At 41.0% G+C, this 17,529-nt stretch overlaps 2 protein-coding genes across 2 annotated transcripts; one reads left to right on the top strand and one right to left on the bottom strand.

Annotated features, from left to right (window-relative positions):
* Positions 1-4,713: 4,713 nt before the first annotated feature.
* On the top strand, positions 4,714-4,944 carry RB195_009130 (uncharacterized protein; the record flags this gene model as incomplete). Its single annotated transcript, XM_064195978.1, has 1 exon — positions 4,714-4,944. One exon carries the CDS (start codon positions 4,714-4,716, stop codon positions 4,942-4,944), a length of 231 nt encoding a protein of 76 aa, XP_064047123.1.
* Positions 4,945-14,140: 9,196 nt separating this feature from the next.
* Positions 14,141-16,429, bottom strand: RB195_009129 (uncharacterized protein; the record flags this gene model as incomplete). The annotated part of the gene is made up of 1 exon (XM_064195977.1): positions 14,141-16,429. One exon carries the CDS (start codon positions 16,427-16,429, stop codon positions 14,141-14,143), a length of 2,289 nt encoding a protein of 762 aa, XP_064047122.1.
* Positions 16,430-17,529: the final 1,100 nt, after the last annotated feature.

The raw sequence follows: 17,529 nt of genomic DNA, 5'->3' as shown, positions 1-17,529 counted from the left end.
TAAAAAGTAGGCTTACATGAAATTATGAATCATTATTTGGTTGAACCAAAGATTAAAGAATTGAGAAAAAAAAAACAATGTACTTCTACGCCACAGTAAATGTGTAATGTCTGACCTTTGTTTGTAATTTTCCGACAGTTGTTCTCACAAAAATGCAACTTTGCAATGAAAATCTCACGCATGTGCCGTATGCGCCTTGATTTTTCCAGAATTTTTGTACTTGATTTCAATTTTTTTTTTTTGAATTCAGTTCCAAGTAGATTTTGGTTTATGAGCGGTGATGCGGAATCTCGCACAAAAAAAAAACATCCGCACATAAATAACCTTTTCAATAGAAAAAAGACTTTACGATGGGTCGATGGGATGCATAGATATCTCGAGGGTGGGCTCGCCAGATTTATGCTCGTGTCCAAAGCTCACCCACCCACTTGCAGATCCTTGCAGATCCAGGAAGTTGTGAAATTCACGTGAATCCCAGAAAATCTAGGGAACATAATGGAGTGAATGATTCACGAAAGTGCTAGGATTTATTAGATGAGGCATCATAGGGTTCGAGGATCAAGAAATCATGAACTCATAATAATGAGAAATATAGAAGGGACGGTGAGGACTCAAGATTTATAAAGGGGAAATTGGAACTCTACAGTGAGCTTGCAGCATTTTCATGGATACTGTAGAATTCTGAGGAAATATTTTGAGCGAAATTCCGTGAAAAAAAAAAATTAAATTAAAAAAAAAAAAAAAAAAAAAAAAAAAAAAAAAAAAAATAAAAAAAAAAAAAAAAAAAAAAAAAAAAATAAAAAAGGTAAAAAATTATTAAAAAATTTTTTTATTAATATTTTTTTTTTTTTTGTAAACAAAAAAAAGTAATCATGCTGTATAATAACGAGCGTATTCTGTCAGTCGGGATGTTCTGGAAGTAGTGTCCAACAGTGTCGGATTGGTTCATTGGTGCCAGAAAAATAGACTTGATGAGACGGGTCCCACGACGTTGCCGGTGGAAGAAAGCAATAAACTATGCTGAAACGGGTCCCACGGCGCCGGAGCAGTGCGTCGAGGGCGCAAGGAGGTGAAATGAGGTGAAACGGATCCACTGGCGTGTAGTTGGTGTTCCGTGTTGCGGTAGGATGACACAGATAGTTCATGCGGAATTGGCAAACAGTGAATGAGACGTCGTAAACCGTCTCATATCCGTAAGAACTGCATGTGTTGCGTTTCAACTCATTGTACTCCGTCGCGTCTCTATTTCATTGCACATTCCCTCTATCATGTTGGTGAAACCCTTGCTTTAGAAATTGGAAGCACCCATGCAAACGGCTGCTTAAAGGCATCACCCCACGAATCTGAAGTGGTACGGATTTCAGGTGGATTATTCGAATACGGGATCGCAGATTATAGAGAAGGGGGTAATTCCGTCCATTTCTCCCTGTATCAGTGAAAATGGACAACACCGGGATGATGTTCCATATGACGGATTATGTTGCAAAGCGCATGTGTTTGCGCTGTGCCCTACCCCGCCTCGCCTGCGATTCGTCGAAAACCCATTCGGACGAATCGCAGGAAGGAGCGGCGCAAGGGTGGCGCGCTGCAATTGAGGACGTTGTAAGAAACAGCGTTCCGGGGTTGTCCTTTCCCACTGATACAGGGAGAAATGGACGGAATCACCCCCTCTTCATAATCGACGAATACCTGTATACGAATAGTCCACCTAAAATCCGTACCACCTCAGATTCGTGTGGTGATGCCTCTGAATAGTAGCCAACAGTTTACATGATTTCACGTAGAAAGTTAGCTTTAACAGTACGATTAGCTTCACTTCACCTCATTTCACGTTTGTACATCATTCTTTGTTAATTTTTGTAGGAAAAAAGGAGGAGAAGCCATACTTCGCCTAAGGTCGTACTGCCGTCGTATAAATTACGACGTTATCGAAAGAGTATGGATTAAGGATGAAGTTTGAACACTTTTTAAAAGCAGAACAGACGCGTTCAGGAAGAAAACCTTGAAATCTTTCGTCTACGCTTAAATTTATTTAAAAAAACGAAAAAAAGCCCCGTTAGAAAAAAATAAATCTAATTTTACAAAAAAAAAAAATGCAAATAGTATTACTAATTTTTGTTGATCAGTGGAAGCGAGCGAAGCGAAAACCACAAAAGTTGATAATGTTTGTTCCACATGTTCAATATACTTACATATCATGACGCCAGTGCTCATCTTTAAGCCTGTTGTAGCCCTGTTTTCCCCATATAAGGACAAATTTCCGTATTCCCCCCTCCCTTTATTCAGCAATATACGAAGATATCAGTTCAGTTTAGTTTGATGCCACATGGTATGGAATGAGAATAGTCTCTTTTTCGTGGTTTCTTCAAGACTGGACAAATGGAGAGTGATTCCTGTCCTTTTGACATATAAAGGCAGTTTATCACAAAAATGACGATGTTGGACGCCTCTAGGGAACATTATAGAGTCAGAGTTGTAAAATATAAGTAGCCATTCTCAATTCCTTCTAATCGCTCTGAAAAACGACCTTGGATAAGGTACTTTAGAACGCGCCGCGTCCACGAGCGAGCGGTCGGAAATCTGTGAAGTTTCCTCAGCACCATATTCAAGTAAAACCAATGGATAGAGAATGCTGAGAAACCGAAGAAAAAGAAACGCTGAGAACCTGAGAAAAAAGTACAAGGGTGGCACTAACGTAAGAACTAAACGCGCTTTCCACTCGGTCTCACTCTTCCCTAGCCGTCCTAAAAAAACGGCGTGGAAACCGCTTTAGTTCCTACGAGGAACGTCAGAACGCTCCTCTACGTATGCGTTCTGGTTCCCTCCACAACCTATTGGTTTCACTTGAATAGGCAATCGAGGAGACCTCATTGGCTTTCGACTGCTGCGCAGCTGGATGCGGCGCGTTGCAATCCCATCTCAGCGCTTTTCCTCACTACTCGAGATTGGTATGCCGCCTTTAAGCCTACTTCTCACCTGTCTTGAAAAAACAATAGCAAAACTACAACAAAAATTAGCTGTAAAGCAAGAGAAACTTAATGAGAAAAAAATGTAAAGAATCCAAACTTGTTCAAAAATGTATTTGGAAGAAATACGAGGGGTAATAGAGAAAAGAAAAGAAAAGAAGCGCACGATAGATGCGTAGGATTTTTCTGTGGGTCAACAGCCTCGCAAGAAAGAAACAGAGGTTCTGCGTCTTCCAGCTCGAATAAAAACCAATTATTTAATGAAGGTTTGTTGGTTAAGGTTTCCCACTATCCTTTTTGCAATGAGAATGTCATTTAAACTCTAGTTATTTAATTATTCAGTAACATTGAGTATAAGGTAACAGACAAGAATTTTGCTCCCATAGTGCTAAATTACTGTTTGCATAACTCCTACGTAGTTTGCTGCTGGTCCTTGTAAAAAAAGTGTTGAGGACCTTTGCTTGCATCGGTAGCAACTTGTAGAACATCCTCATCAAAGGGGTCGCTCACACGAGTGTGATTGCTCCTGGTAGCCTTGCTTTAATTGAACGCAATCAGGCGTCCGAGTGTATGCATTGGTAGCGTACGCGCGTGTGATATAATGTGCACAATCACATGACACAAAAATTCTATACAATGGAAGGAGACGCTGTCGTCCAGCACATCGCCAAGCCCATAACCTGGCGGGTCAACCGCATGAAGGAAGCATGGAATCTTCTGCAACAACTATTCATTTCGTCACGCTGAACTGCTGAACACTGTCGAACTCCACCAAGCCGCCGTAAGCTTTCTCTGTGTGCCCTTTGTTGCACTGCGGGAAACATGCATCAGAGATCGGCTCGTCGTCAGCATCGAAAGTTACACTATATACTGCATTGATGCTGATGAGAAGAATGTAAGTGGCTTCGTGATAGCTTTAAGGAACGATTGCAACAACCAGGTGGAGGCATTTGGCTCAAATTTGTCTACATGCGCGTTTGTACGATTTCATAATTGCTCACGCAACTACGAAAACCACTGAGGACAACAAAACCTAAAGACCCTCTTCTACAATGAACTCAAAACTGTTGATGTCTAAAATACCAAACCAGCAGGTGGTCATTGTCGGAATCGATGCAAATGCGGAGATAGGACTCGAACAACAATCCGATGTGCTGAGGAAATAGTACTAACCAGCAGAGGTATCGGATAACGGTGACTGTCTGGTCACGTTATGTGACCAGACAGGTCTCATCACCGCTTTAGGACTGACCATCTATGCTGACGCTTTACTTGGCAAAGTTCAATTCTTTTAAGTTCTGATTAACATTACTCAGTCGGATATTCGAAAATCCAGAGCTGTTTGGGATGTTGCATTCGACTCTGACTTCTTCTTAGCTTCAAGAAACAGTTCCACGTGAGAAACGGATGAGTTCCTCCTTAACCGGGAATCGGTCTGAAAGACGAAGAATCGGAACAAAATTTTGTCAGCGTCAGTCTATTTATTCAGTTCAGTTGGAGTACGAATCAGGAAGAAGCTTTGCGATTCCTTTACAAAGTGCATCTAGGACACTGCAAGGGAAATAGTTCCGGTTCAAATGGTGTGGAAGAAGTTTGCCTTTGCATCTGCGGAGACACGAATCACGTACAATTCTGTATATTGTGCATGCAGCATTGATGATTTCAACCAGAAAAAGGGTCTGTGAAGGAAGTTGCGTAGTCGACTGCAGCAAGACCGCGATAACGCGGTGGAGAGTGGACGCCAAGAATGGAGGAGTTTGAAAAGGCGCATGAGGACACGAACGCGCGGAAAGCCTATGCTTTATTGAAGAAGTATAGCGGCAAGATGAAAAGATGTTCTCCAGTCCTCAACACTCCCAGTGGGGTGGCTGTCGGTGAAGCAACCCTTCCAATCAATCCATCAACCAAGTCGGAGGTTGTGGCCCGTATCCAAAAGAATCGAGAATCTGGTGGAGGCGACGAAATCAGCAACTGCTAAAACATCTTCCTCTTTCTGCGATTCGTCAGATGACAAATGACAAAATTCAGCTCCTCAATATGAATAGAGGAAAGGATTACTGTCTCGTGGGGACACGCTATCATAATTCCCAGGAAGTTATCTATCACCGATGCTAGGGATTATCAAGGGATATCTTTGCTGCGTGTTATGCACAAAGTTTTGTGGCGGATGAACCTAAGCAGACTTATTAAACATACCGAATAAACAACGCGCAACAAGCAATCTGGCTTTCGTCCTGGGCGATCTACGATGGACTAGGTGTTCATCGTTAGGAGAGTGATCAAAATCTGGCGATATTCGAAGCCAATACAATTAGCATTTCTCGACTTTCGAGCCGCTTCCGACTCCACTCATCGAGGCCGTTTTATCAACAAGCTCCGCGCCGATGGAATACCAGGAAAATTCGTTAGCTTGCTTGATGACATGAATCAAAGGACAACAGCTGCAGTTCAAACACAAGTCGGATGTACAACACCGTTTAAAGTGGTAACTGGAGTAAGACAAAGGCAGAGAAAAGGTAGGAGCTTCCCCGTTCAACTTCGCCATGCGAAGAACAGTCGATCAGTGTCCTTCCTCCATCGTTTTAGCACAATGAGAGCCTCTCTTGGCAGATCTTCAGTGCACGATGATTTTATATTTGCGGCAAGCAGCAAATTCAACATATTGTCAACCTTATGCCGAAGATAGATGTTTCACAAGCGGAAGACATTTATTTCAATAATGAAAAAACAATATAAGACTGTATAAGCAACCTTTTCATTCTTTGCTACTGTTCAGTCTGAATTTTATTTCCAAATTCCAAGCATCATCTTCTCAACTCTTTCCAACTTTCAACAACGTTATGTAAAATTCTTATGACGCAGTGCGGAATCCAAAATGAAAGCGTAGAGTTCGGGGAATAGATTGCGGAACGCAGGGCTGTTCCGCTCATCTTTTCCTAATCTTCGGCGTAAAAAAAAGACACCATTCTTTTTACGACTCACGATTGGGAAAGGACGAACAGAACCATGTTGTGTTCCACGATCTATTATTTAAAAAAAAACTCTACACTCTTGGTGTGGGTTCCACACCACGTTCAAATCGTGATATGCTGTCTTTAAGTACAACTGCAACACCAAGATACAGGTGGTTTCATAGAAACCACAGAAAAAAACAACAACAGATCTAAGATTTCCAAACGTTTCAAGTTGAAGCTGAATTAGTCTCGAGTATCCTGCGAGATCTTGTGCGCCATCTGCGACTCTTCCACCATTTTTCGCCACCAGCGGATCAGACCAAAGACAAATAATACAATTCCAAAAAGAAAAAAGAAACAACTTTAACATAACCAAAAGCAATGACGGATAAGTGGTGAGCCGTCGGATTCCGACGTTAAACATAACAACCACTTTTCTCTATCGCAACATCGTCTTCTCATTCCTCATAACTCTTCTTAAAGATCTTCTTAAAGAGAGTATACCATGAATTTGACAATACTGATCCAAGAAAAGCTACTGTTGGAAGTTTAGATCACGAGTATGAGCGCCATCACGCTCAACTCATCCTAATTGTCCTCAAAAGCGGTGTGGGAATCAGCCTTAGAGATCGAATTTTTTTACGAGGCACTTAGCAACGTGCTAATATTCGAACGCGTCGCGTCTACCAAGGAGATGACAATCTACGGGCAGGTGACGCTCTTCTCCCTCCTTGGCAGACGTGGTGCGTAGACGTGCACTCCTCGCGGTACGTCATTAGGTGCTTCGTAAGGAAATTCGATCGCCTAGGCCCTTTCCCAAGCCATTTTTACGAACAATTAGTGAGAATTGGGCGCAATCGCGCACATAATGATGATCTATTGTCCCTATGTTTTCGTAGAACGATCCTAACATCGTCAATTTCGAGGTATGGTGCTCTTAACAGATGGTAGAAATGAGAGACATCGCCACATGAAAATCAAGAGAACATCAATCAAACTCAAGCACTCCGGATTCAGCTTATTGTGAGAAATATTCGAAGAGCTTCCAGGCTAACTGTTTCATGTTTTTCAAGACTGAATTAGCTCACAAATGTGAAGCTGATTATAACCAGAGATCAGAGACTTGACAGAATCTGAAACATCCGCGAAACAACGTCAAGAAGAGCGAAATAGAAGAGCGTGATGGAGTTTTTGAAAGAATATTAGTTTCAAGCGAAGAGTGAAATCACCGTAAAAAGTCAAAGTAAAGTCATTGGCGTATAAATCCACCTGGGACGCGCCAACGCGTTTTAGTGCAGTTCGTAATCGTTGAGGTTTTCGAACTCGAAGTCAATGTTTTCATCCTTCCACGCAAGTCTGGTACCAATCGCGGAGGGATGAAAGACTTGGTTTGCACTTGAGCGGTTATGAACCACCGACTGTGTGCTTATAGCAGACCTCTTACGGACTGCGCTATACCCATAAACATAATCATTGTAGCATGCGAGTAATATGAAACCAAACAAATTCAGTATGGAAATAGTACATTTCAATGTGACAAATATATTAACACTTTCTCCGAAGTTTGAGAACAAACGAACGATGCAATGCACCAAAAAAAAAAGACCTGACAAATATACTTTTATCCCCACATGCGTCATAGTTTCAAACAAAAAAAAAACAAAACAAACACTGTCCTGGAAAACCCGATAGAAGACTTTTTAGAAGATCCTTCGTTGCAACAACGTCGCCTGCAGTCGTTGAGATCATCGAGTTCATTTTGCGCCTATTGCGAGCAACATTGATATGCAGAACATTGAAGAACTAAAATCAAGGGAAAAATAGTCGAATGACGACCGACAGTCAGGTCAAAACGATCTGATTTGGGGTGTGCAACTGCGTGAGTTTTTGCGCTCCCGGCGGGACCTCTCTTAGCTCCAACAAAGGATGCGGAGCTGTCTGCGAAGCTTTGCATCAAACGCAGTCGCCTCTGTAACTGCACAATAAATCATATAGTTTAGACAAATACTGTACTTGCTACGTAGATGCAAAGTACTCCGAAATGAACTATTGAAAATCCAGGAGATAGGGAAGAAACGTACAGCTTTAAAGGCATCACCCCACGAATCTGAGGTGGTGCAGATTTTAGGTGGAGTATTCGTATACGGGATGGGAGACTACGGAGAGGGAGGTGATTCCGTCCATTTCTTGCTAATTGCCGTAAAAAACGGCCCGGAAGATGCGGCGCCGCACAAGACTGGCGCGCTCCAATCGAACCTCTTGTACAAAATGGTGCGCCAAAACGAACGAAGCTGTATCTTCCGGGCCGTTTTTTTACGGCAATTAGGAAGAAATGGACGGAATCACCCCCCTCTTCGTAGTCTACCATCCCGTATACGAATACTCCACCTGAAATCTGCACCACCTCAGATTCGTGGGGTGATGCCTTTAACAATTAGCTGAATTTCTTAGGAACGGAAACTACAGGGAATTCCAAAAAGTACTGTAAGATTGCATGATACGAAGCGATTACTAGAGGTAATATTGGTTTAAAAAAAACAACAGCACAAAAATACATTTTTAGTGGGAAGAAAACATTAAAAACATGGGTCCCAAAAGGAAAGCAACCCTTCTATTGATAGTATTAGATCGTTTCCATAGCTTTATGGAACCAAGCATCCACGAAATGTCATGAAAGCTAGAAAAATCCGTGGTGCTGGGTAAACTTGTGTGAATTCTGTAAGATTCATTCGCTATCCCGCGCCGATTCTCGTGGAACGTCGATCTAGAAACTGTAGAAAATTTCCTTATGTCATTGACAGATAGCGTTTGCGAAAACACATCCAGGAAAGTGAACTGAGCTCCGCAGAATACAAAATCTTACAAAATAAACTCCTGTGTTCTGCTGGAGAAATAAATAGAATTTCTTGTTAAACTACTGGTAGCTCGATCATAGGAAATTAAAAGGAAATTAAATACGGAATTTTTTCTGGTTTTGTGCAGGGACTTTCTAGACGTATTTTCTGCACAGATATTTGCGTACCGACAGGTCTGAGTGATCCGCGTACATCAAATCCTTTACTTTTCGCGGGGATTTGTACGTTACCACTCTACCACTGAATTGTAAACTACGTCGCATCCACCATCTAGTGCTTGAGAGATCATAACCACAGAAATTTCTCCCTCAATGACAGTAACCAAAAATGTTGCCCACAAATCTCAGGAACCGATTGTTTCCTGACATTAAGGTTTCGTTTCTGATTGAAACATGCTCTGAATATGTTCATAGCAAGGAAACAGAGAAAAGAAAATGTTTCGTGTTCGAAAAAAAAAGCGACGCATTGTTGTGGTGAAAGGAAAGAAAGAATACGAAACTAATTGGACATGCCGGAAACGTTTTGTGTAGCGGGGTACGTTTGTTGGGGAAGGATTGGCACGGGACAGGATTGAAAGAATGAAGGGAGAGATAGTCATAGACTTCTCATAAGTATACGGTAAATAATTCAAGGTTTTTCAGTGAAGAAAAAAATAGCAGCGAAGTATCCATTAATTGTCCATTATTGATTACAAATCTTGAATAAATATCGTTAGTGAGTACATACGAAATACCCCGTAAATCCCATTGAGTACAAGGAAAAACCTTTAAAAAATTAGGATTCCATAAGGAAAAAAAGTGTGCTCCTCATCGCTGAGCTCCACTGTCATTAAAGGGTCACGTCCATACGTCCATTAGCAAAAAAAAATGTTGCTGACAAAGTATTCCATAACATCCCAGAACGAAGGCAAAAAAAAACAACAAACATGACAAGAAGGGAGGAGAACATCCAAATATCCTTTGGTATTCAATGAACAGCAAATTCGTTCCGGATCAGTTGCTGAGCTCAAACTGCTCAAACGGCACCATAGAACTGTGGTAGAAAAAAATATTTCAGAAAATAGTCAGGAAAAAAGAATTTACCACCACCATTTAGTCATGGAAAAGGGAAAAAAATCACAAAAAAATCTTATTTTCTAAAACGTCTGGATTTTCTGAAAAAACTTTAAATTAGAGAAATCAGAAAAAATTTACTAAAAAAATTTCTTATTCGCTAATTTAGTACTAATAACGATGGAACAACTGGTGTAGTAGAAATTGTCCATGCTTTCTCGGCCTAGCCATAGTTGATTCTTTCTAATAGATGAAAAAATAAGCAGGGATCCCTGTATTATTACATTTGTACCTGTTCTAAATTAACAAGAACTTTTAAACCTTCTTCAATCGTATACATTTATGTTACGACCGTAGAACGGTGTACTTTAGCGCTAAGAAAATTGTAGAAATTATATTCATTTATTTATTACGCTCAAAGGCGTGCCCAGAGTAACAGACAAGGAATGAATACAAATAAACAATAGGAAATCCAACAACGAGAAAAGAGTAGAATGAAAATAACGAGGGATAAGTCACGCGAACAGTAAAGCAAGGGACGACTTAGTAATTTCAAAAAAACACATGAACTCGACGGGGTGGGAATTAAAACTCTTGGAAAATAAGAAAGTATAGGTAGGCTATAAAAATTAGTGGCTTATTATATTGAGGTAATACTTTTTTTAAAAATCATATTCTCCATAAGAAACCATAAATCGTTGTGAAATTGCAAATTTTTCCGACATCTCGTAGAAATGGCTTTTCAATCCACGTAGATTTCAACGACGAGTAGAAGTGAATTAGGATTTCCAAAAATTTCAATTTAAATACTGTTGAGTTGGGAGAACAACAAGTTGCGTATACGCAAAAATATGGGACCTAAACTTTGCATGATGTTTACTTTGCTACAATCATAAGAACCACAAGCACGAAGTGGGCATAGTTCAGTCATAATAATAAACAATAAGAATAATAAATAAGAGAATAATGATGAAATCATATAATAAATCATATACTTTTGGTACCGCTTCAAAAAAAGAAAAGAAAAAGAAAACAGGATCATGTAAGATTCATGTGGGATGTGAGGGAAATGCGGAGCTGAACCGAAAGGGCAGCACCTTGGTTGCTTTTTTATAAAGCTACCATCCAAGCTGTTACTGTCCTTCCTGTCCTTCATCCATTTCATACCTTTCCGTTAATATTGTTCTTACATTTTTTTCTTTTCATAATTTTCGCATTTCATTCCATATTCGAAGAAAATAAACCACTAACGCTATAAAAGTGATAGCTAAAATGATTAGTCTTCTAACCTGGAATTGTCGACTTCTGTTCATTTTATCAACGAATGTATGGAAAAAAATAAAAATAAAAAATTATACTACTTTTATTAATTTTTGGACTTTGTGAACAAAGAAGAAGAAACTGTAAATGCTGCCTTCCCTAGTGCTAAAGCAACAAATTGATTACCCGTCCCGTAACTTAAATTTCAAAATTGGAGACTTTAAAAATCCTGGCACTTAGGGCATATAGGCATTTGATTTTTTTTCTCGGAGAAGGTCTGACCAACTTCAAATCGTGTTTTGACTATAAATCGAATTCTACAATAACAATAGGGATTTAAGACAGCAAGGTAGCCTTTATCCAAGAGCTCAATTTACAATTTTGATCGAAAAAGGGAAAGTCTTGTGTTTTTATCTTTTACATCTTTATTTTCTGCTGCCCAAACATAAAAATCGCAAGAAACTTGCCTTGTAGAAGAAATAAACCAAGGAACTTGTAGAATTGTAACACTATCCCGAAGACCGATGTCATCGTTGAGAAAACTGAGGATTACTGTAGCCGCGAATTACGTTCATCAAAGCTTTTCTGCTATAGAAAGAGAAAAGGTGTCGCTATCAAAATCACAATCTAATAGGCATTTTATTAACATTATTTCATTTATTTATTCATTTATTATTATTATTTTTCCAATGCTTCGATGAACACTAACTCATTCCAAACTAAATTAGCCAGGATCCGATTTTTGAGATGTTTACGGTCAAATGCTTAATTTTTTTCAAAATGTGTACGTTTGGAGTCATAGTCAGTCACGGTCCCTATGGTTCAGAATACTTTTTTGCTGCTCCCGGCAATATTATGATACCCATTTACCGTTCCGCTGAAAATGCAAAAGAGTGAGCACGTGTGCAGCACGTGTGGAAAATCCGAATCTAACGTGCTTACAGTAGTCAGTGCCTCGTCGGAGCTGCCTAGACAAGCCGGGAAAACATCTGTTGGAAACGCATTTCTCTGTTTCGTTGTCTTTGTTTCTCCGTTGAAATCCTTAAAACATTCAGAAAAAGGAAGGATTTAATGGTACTTCTAATAAGTAACTGATATTGTGAAGAAAACCAGCGAATAATTTTTCTGCACCTCCTAAAACTCCTTAGTATCATAAGCAGCGACTTTTGCACAAAAATATTCAGGTCATTTCACAAAAATCACTTTTCGTTACAAAAATACAGATTTTAAAGGTATTCCAGTGCAAAAATCCATTGTTCGAGTTCTAAACTTTTATAAAGAACTTATAAGTCCAGCAAAAGTTTTCACAAATACCCACATCTGTAGATAAATAATGAAGAATGTGTACCACAGCCATTGGAGAACGAAGGAAGGAAGGCAGAAATTCCAGGAAGCTGGTGGAACATATTGTTTACGAGGTATGTAGAATTCGACTGGATTGGTACGTTAACCACTAAATAACAACAACGCTTCCGCACGTCGACAAATTACCATCCTCTCACAGCCGATCCGTGCTTCTTCTAGCCGACAAGGGACCTGGGGGAATCTTGTCATTTATTTATTTATTTATTTACTCATACACTCAGTGTTGTTCACATTGGATACAAGTAGTGAGACGGTCTTAAAACAGACATTCTCCTATTTTTGGAAGTCAAAGTTTTGAGGAAACGTTATCATCCGTGATGTCTCCGGATATTCACGTCCAGGTAGCGTGACCGGATAGGGGGATGACCCTTATATTTCAACGATTTTTTTTAAAATCTAATCATTACGCCTGGATTGAAGAAAAACTCTGGAATCCAGAGACCGGCATTTTCTGTTCATACTCCACTACGCGAACTCTTCTTGCTACTACCGTGACTTCTAAGCACTCACCAAAGACGACACGTTCGTCCCCTCACCAACTTGGATTTTGTTTCGAGTATTATAATTGAATTTAGAGTAAGAGGAAAAAACGTGAGGTGTCTGAAGATGTGGTGGTGAACAACATCATCTCCTAACAAAGCCGCTTCGGTTCTCCAGGAAGAGAAAAACAGCATTAATGAAATTTAGCAATGTTTTCATAGTCAAATAATTCGAATCTCACCAACTCAACAAGCCGAATAACTGAAAACATCGGTTACTTTTGAATTCGTTCAGCTAACGTGAGTTTTTTTTTCAACTTAAAATTTGCAGTTCTGTTTGAAATTCTATGCTAAGTTCTAGTAGGAGTTGAAGGGAGAATGTATTCTAGATTATGTCAACATCCATTTCCATCGCCTGCTGCATAATTTAGTGGCGAAAAATCTCAGAAGGCCGATAGAATACGTTAAAAACCTAAGAGCGAAAATAAAAAACCTAGAAGAAGAAAAATATGACGCGGAAGAGGAGAACGGGTCTCTCGCTGGAAATTAGAGAAATTATCGCTCCCTACAGAGAGCTGAACTGAAGGCGGAGCCCTACGGCTTCGGTTTCCTTTTCGCCATTTCTTTAAAAACGATATCGTCATGGGGACAGCAATGAGCACAATGGTGTACGTTTGAGGAGAATCTCAAACTGTCGAGAAATATTGCCCATGTTCGACTGTCTTTGAATCTCGGCATGTTGAAACGTAGTTTAAACTGATTTCCTTGAGCTGTAGCCAAGATTGGTATCGATCTTTATTAAACAGCGGCTAACGTTTCGGCGATATCGCCTTCGTCAGAGCCTGGAAAACTCAAAGCCATTAGTGACCTATCCCCTCAAGCGCCTCATCACCCTACAGAAAGCACCCAAACGGTAAGCAAACTCAAACAGCAACACATAGGCTAGTACTTACCTCATTAGCTAGACTTGTTAACTCAGCAGACCACCACGTACCACAACTACGAGTCACAAGGGTTTTTATATAGGGACCTCACGGCCCGCCCCGTAGATCAGAACCCGCATAAGTCTTGATACGGGGATAACTCGTTTGTGATCGCAATGCACTCATCCTTCTTGTTCATTTTTGGACTTTTGGCGGTTATCCAAAAGGCCTCTAGCGTTTTGCGTGCTGTGATTTCGGACTCGTAGGATAATATACGAACTTCTACCTATACTTCGGAGTTTGGATGACATATTCTACGGTGTGCTCCAAGTGGGGTGAAGGTTTTTGATTTTGCGAGTCCATCTAGATGCTCCTTGACCCTAATACACAATGGGCGTCCCGTTTCCCCTATATAATCGTCGCCGCACAACCTGCACGTGATACGATACACCACTCCCGATATCATGCAATCACCCTCTCTGCCATACGGGCAAACCACGCAGCTGGGAGTTGTGCAGAGTCGATCATACACACGGTTACGTACCAGCTTCGCCTTGAGGTTTGCTGGAGGTATTTCCACAACCCTCACGTCATTCCCTAGACCCGCTTTTCGTAGACAGCCCCGTACTGCTCTGCTCATATCATCAGATATATAAGGTAAACAGAAAGGGATCTTCTCTGGGCCATCCACTACGTTGGGTCTTCGAGAGGGATACCGTGCTTGTCGGGTAGCACCATCTCCAGCTGGGTACCCATTGGACATTGCTACTTTATGGGCCACATTTATAGACCATGCTTTTTCCTGGCTACTCGATGAGACTCTTGCCGCCGTTCTGTACATGTTACCTATAACAGATTTTTTCATTTTGCTGGGATGCGCTGAAAGATAGTGGATTAAGATGTTTTTACTACTGGGTTTCCGGTACCACTTAGTCTTACATATCCCATTCCGCAAGTAAATGTGCACATTCAGGAAAGCCAACCAGTTGTCTATCGGCCTCTCCCTTGTGAACTTGATGTGCGGACACTGCTGATTGAGCAGATTGAAGCAGGCGTCTAGTTCTGCTTGGGTTGAGCAGACGACGCAGCAATCATCTATGTAACGATAATACAGCAGTGGTTTGCGGTCTATTATAGGCTTTTCGATCTTGGCCATGAAAACAATGGCGAGAGTGGGTGCCAGCCTTTGTCCCATAGCTAGGCCTCTAAGTTGTCGGTAGTACTGTCCCGACCATCGGAAAATGGAGCAATTCAGGCATTCGTTTATCAATGTCATGATCTGCCTGATGCTGAATCCATACATGTTCAAAGAAGCCTGGCGCTGCGTGAGCAGTTCGTGAACAGCCTGCATCGCTACATCGTTTGAAACGTTCGTATAGAGTGACGTAACGTCAAAGGTCTCTACTACACATTCACGCTCAAATGAGGTACTGCAGAGATGTTTTAGGAAGTTGCTAGAACTGCTGAGGTGGGCAGGGACATATCTAAGCAGCTGATTTAGGATTATGTTGAGCAGCCAGGAAATTCTATCCGTGGGGCCCCCGATACCACTAATGATAGGCCTCACTTTAAAGTCACGTGGATCGTTCGAAGTGAGGCCATTTTCAGAGAGCTTGTGAGTTTTGATTAGCGTGTATAGGACTGGACATGCGGGTAAGTCGTTCTTGAGACGCGTAATAAAGTTTTTTGGGAGCCCTGCTGTTCCTGCCGTTTCTACCCAAACCCTGTTTAGGCGGCGATATTGCTTTCTAAACTCATTGGCGGAGGATGGGACATATAGACTGTCATCCTCAAGATGTTGTCTCGTTATCGCCTTGTCTAGTTCACGTGATAGAACAACAAATTCGCCTCCCTTATCACTAACGGAAACCTTGATCTCTCCAGCTGTAATAAGATTACGAATCTCACGTAGGCCTCGACGTTGCGCGACAGTGAGATTGAAATTTACGTGTTTTCTCGAGAAACGCTCCAAAACGGAATACACCGATGTTGCGAACACTCGAAACTTGTTGTCTACCGTGGGGTTGGGTTCAGGTGGTTTATACATCATACGCGGGAAAGGTATGGAGGGTAAGGATACTTGCTCAGCTATTCTGTTCTCTTGCCTTCGCTCTTCTTCTTTTGCTCTCAGTCGCAACCTATCATGAACCAATTGGAGGCTGCCCACAACCTTGCGTGATACCTCCGGACTTATTGATTGCACAGGCGCGAAACTAGGGCCGAGATCCAAAACGGAAAGCGCGTCAGCTGAGATGAGTACATCGCCAATCACAGAAACACGAAATGAACTTTGTTCACTGTTCTTATTAGCAATGGTGCTGTTGTGATCTGCACATACAGAGGTAGATTTAACAGATTTACTAACCTTCTGATGTTGCTGATGGTCTACTAATCGTCTGAACTTTTCCTGCAGTCTAGATTTAGCACTAGAGCGAATATAATCACAAATGGACTTTGACTCACCCACTATTCTCCTCCAAATGCGTTCCGGCACAAAACGTTCACAACAATGTTCTTTATACACACACTTCTTAAGCAAAGAGAACATGTGATCCTGTTTTGCCTTCAATGCCATACGTAGGAGTATCGGGAGTGGTGTATCGTATCACGTGCAGGTTGTGCGGCGACGATTATATAGGGGAAACGGGACGCCCATTGTGTATTAGGGTCAAGGAGCATCTAGATGGACTCGCAAAATCAAAAACCTTCACCCCACTTGGAGCACACCGTAGAATATGTCATCCAAACTCCGAAGTAGAGGTAGAAGTTCGTATATTATCCTACGAGTCCGAAATCACAGCACGCAAAACGCTAGAGGCCTTTTGGATAACCGCCAAAAGTCCAAAAATGAACAAGAAGGATGAGTGCATTGCGATCACAAACGAGTTATCCCCGTATCAAGACTTATGCGGGTTCTGATCTACGGGGCGGGCCGTGAGGTCCCTATATAAAAACCCTTGTGACTCGTAGTTGTGGTACGTGGTGGTCTGCTGAGTTAACAAGTCTAGCTAATGAGGTAAGTACTAGCCTATGTGTTGCTGTTTGAGTTTGCTTACCGTTTGGGTGCTTTCTGTAGGGTGATGAGGCGCTTGAGGGGATAGGTCACTAATGGCTTTGAGTTTTCCAGGCTCTGACGAAGGCGATATCGCCGAAACGTTAGCCGCTGTTTAATAAAGATCGATACCAATCTTGGCTACAGCTCAAGGAAATCAGTTTAAACTGTCGAGAAATAAATTTTTATTAGTTATAAAGCGTTATTATTATTATTATTGTAGTTATTAAGCGCTCGCAATGAATTCAGCGAAAGTCCGTAATTGCACATGGGAACCACTATCTTCTTCTTTTCCCAATTTTGAACACGGTTGTGTCAACACAAAGAACATTTTCTCTTAGTGAGTAACGAAAATAAAGTGAATACTTGAGTAATCAATAACTTTTATTAAAATGAGAAGGAAAAAATGAGAAGGAAAAATGAGAAGCGTTCCATGATTATCTTTTATTTATGTTACTGTGATGGATTTTCCTTACTTCTACTGCCTGGCACTTCAAGTCCTACGCCTTTCCAAAGAAATAAAAAAAGAAAAAGAAAGAGAAAGAGAAAATCAAAAAAGAGAAAGAAGAAAGTCAAGAAAAAATGGCATCTGCCACCGCTACGATCTCTAATAGAAAATATAC

Source organism: Necator americanus, chromosome III (assembly GCF_031761385.1).
Source record: "Necator americanus strain Aroian chromosome III, whole genome shotgun sequence".
Classification (NCBI taxonomy): Eukaryota; Metazoa; Nematoda; class Chromadorea; order Rhabditida; family Ancylostomatidae; genus Necator; species Necator americanus.
The sequence above is the reverse complement of the archived record's forward strand: the minus strand, read 5'-3'. Positions and strand labels throughout refer to the sequence as shown.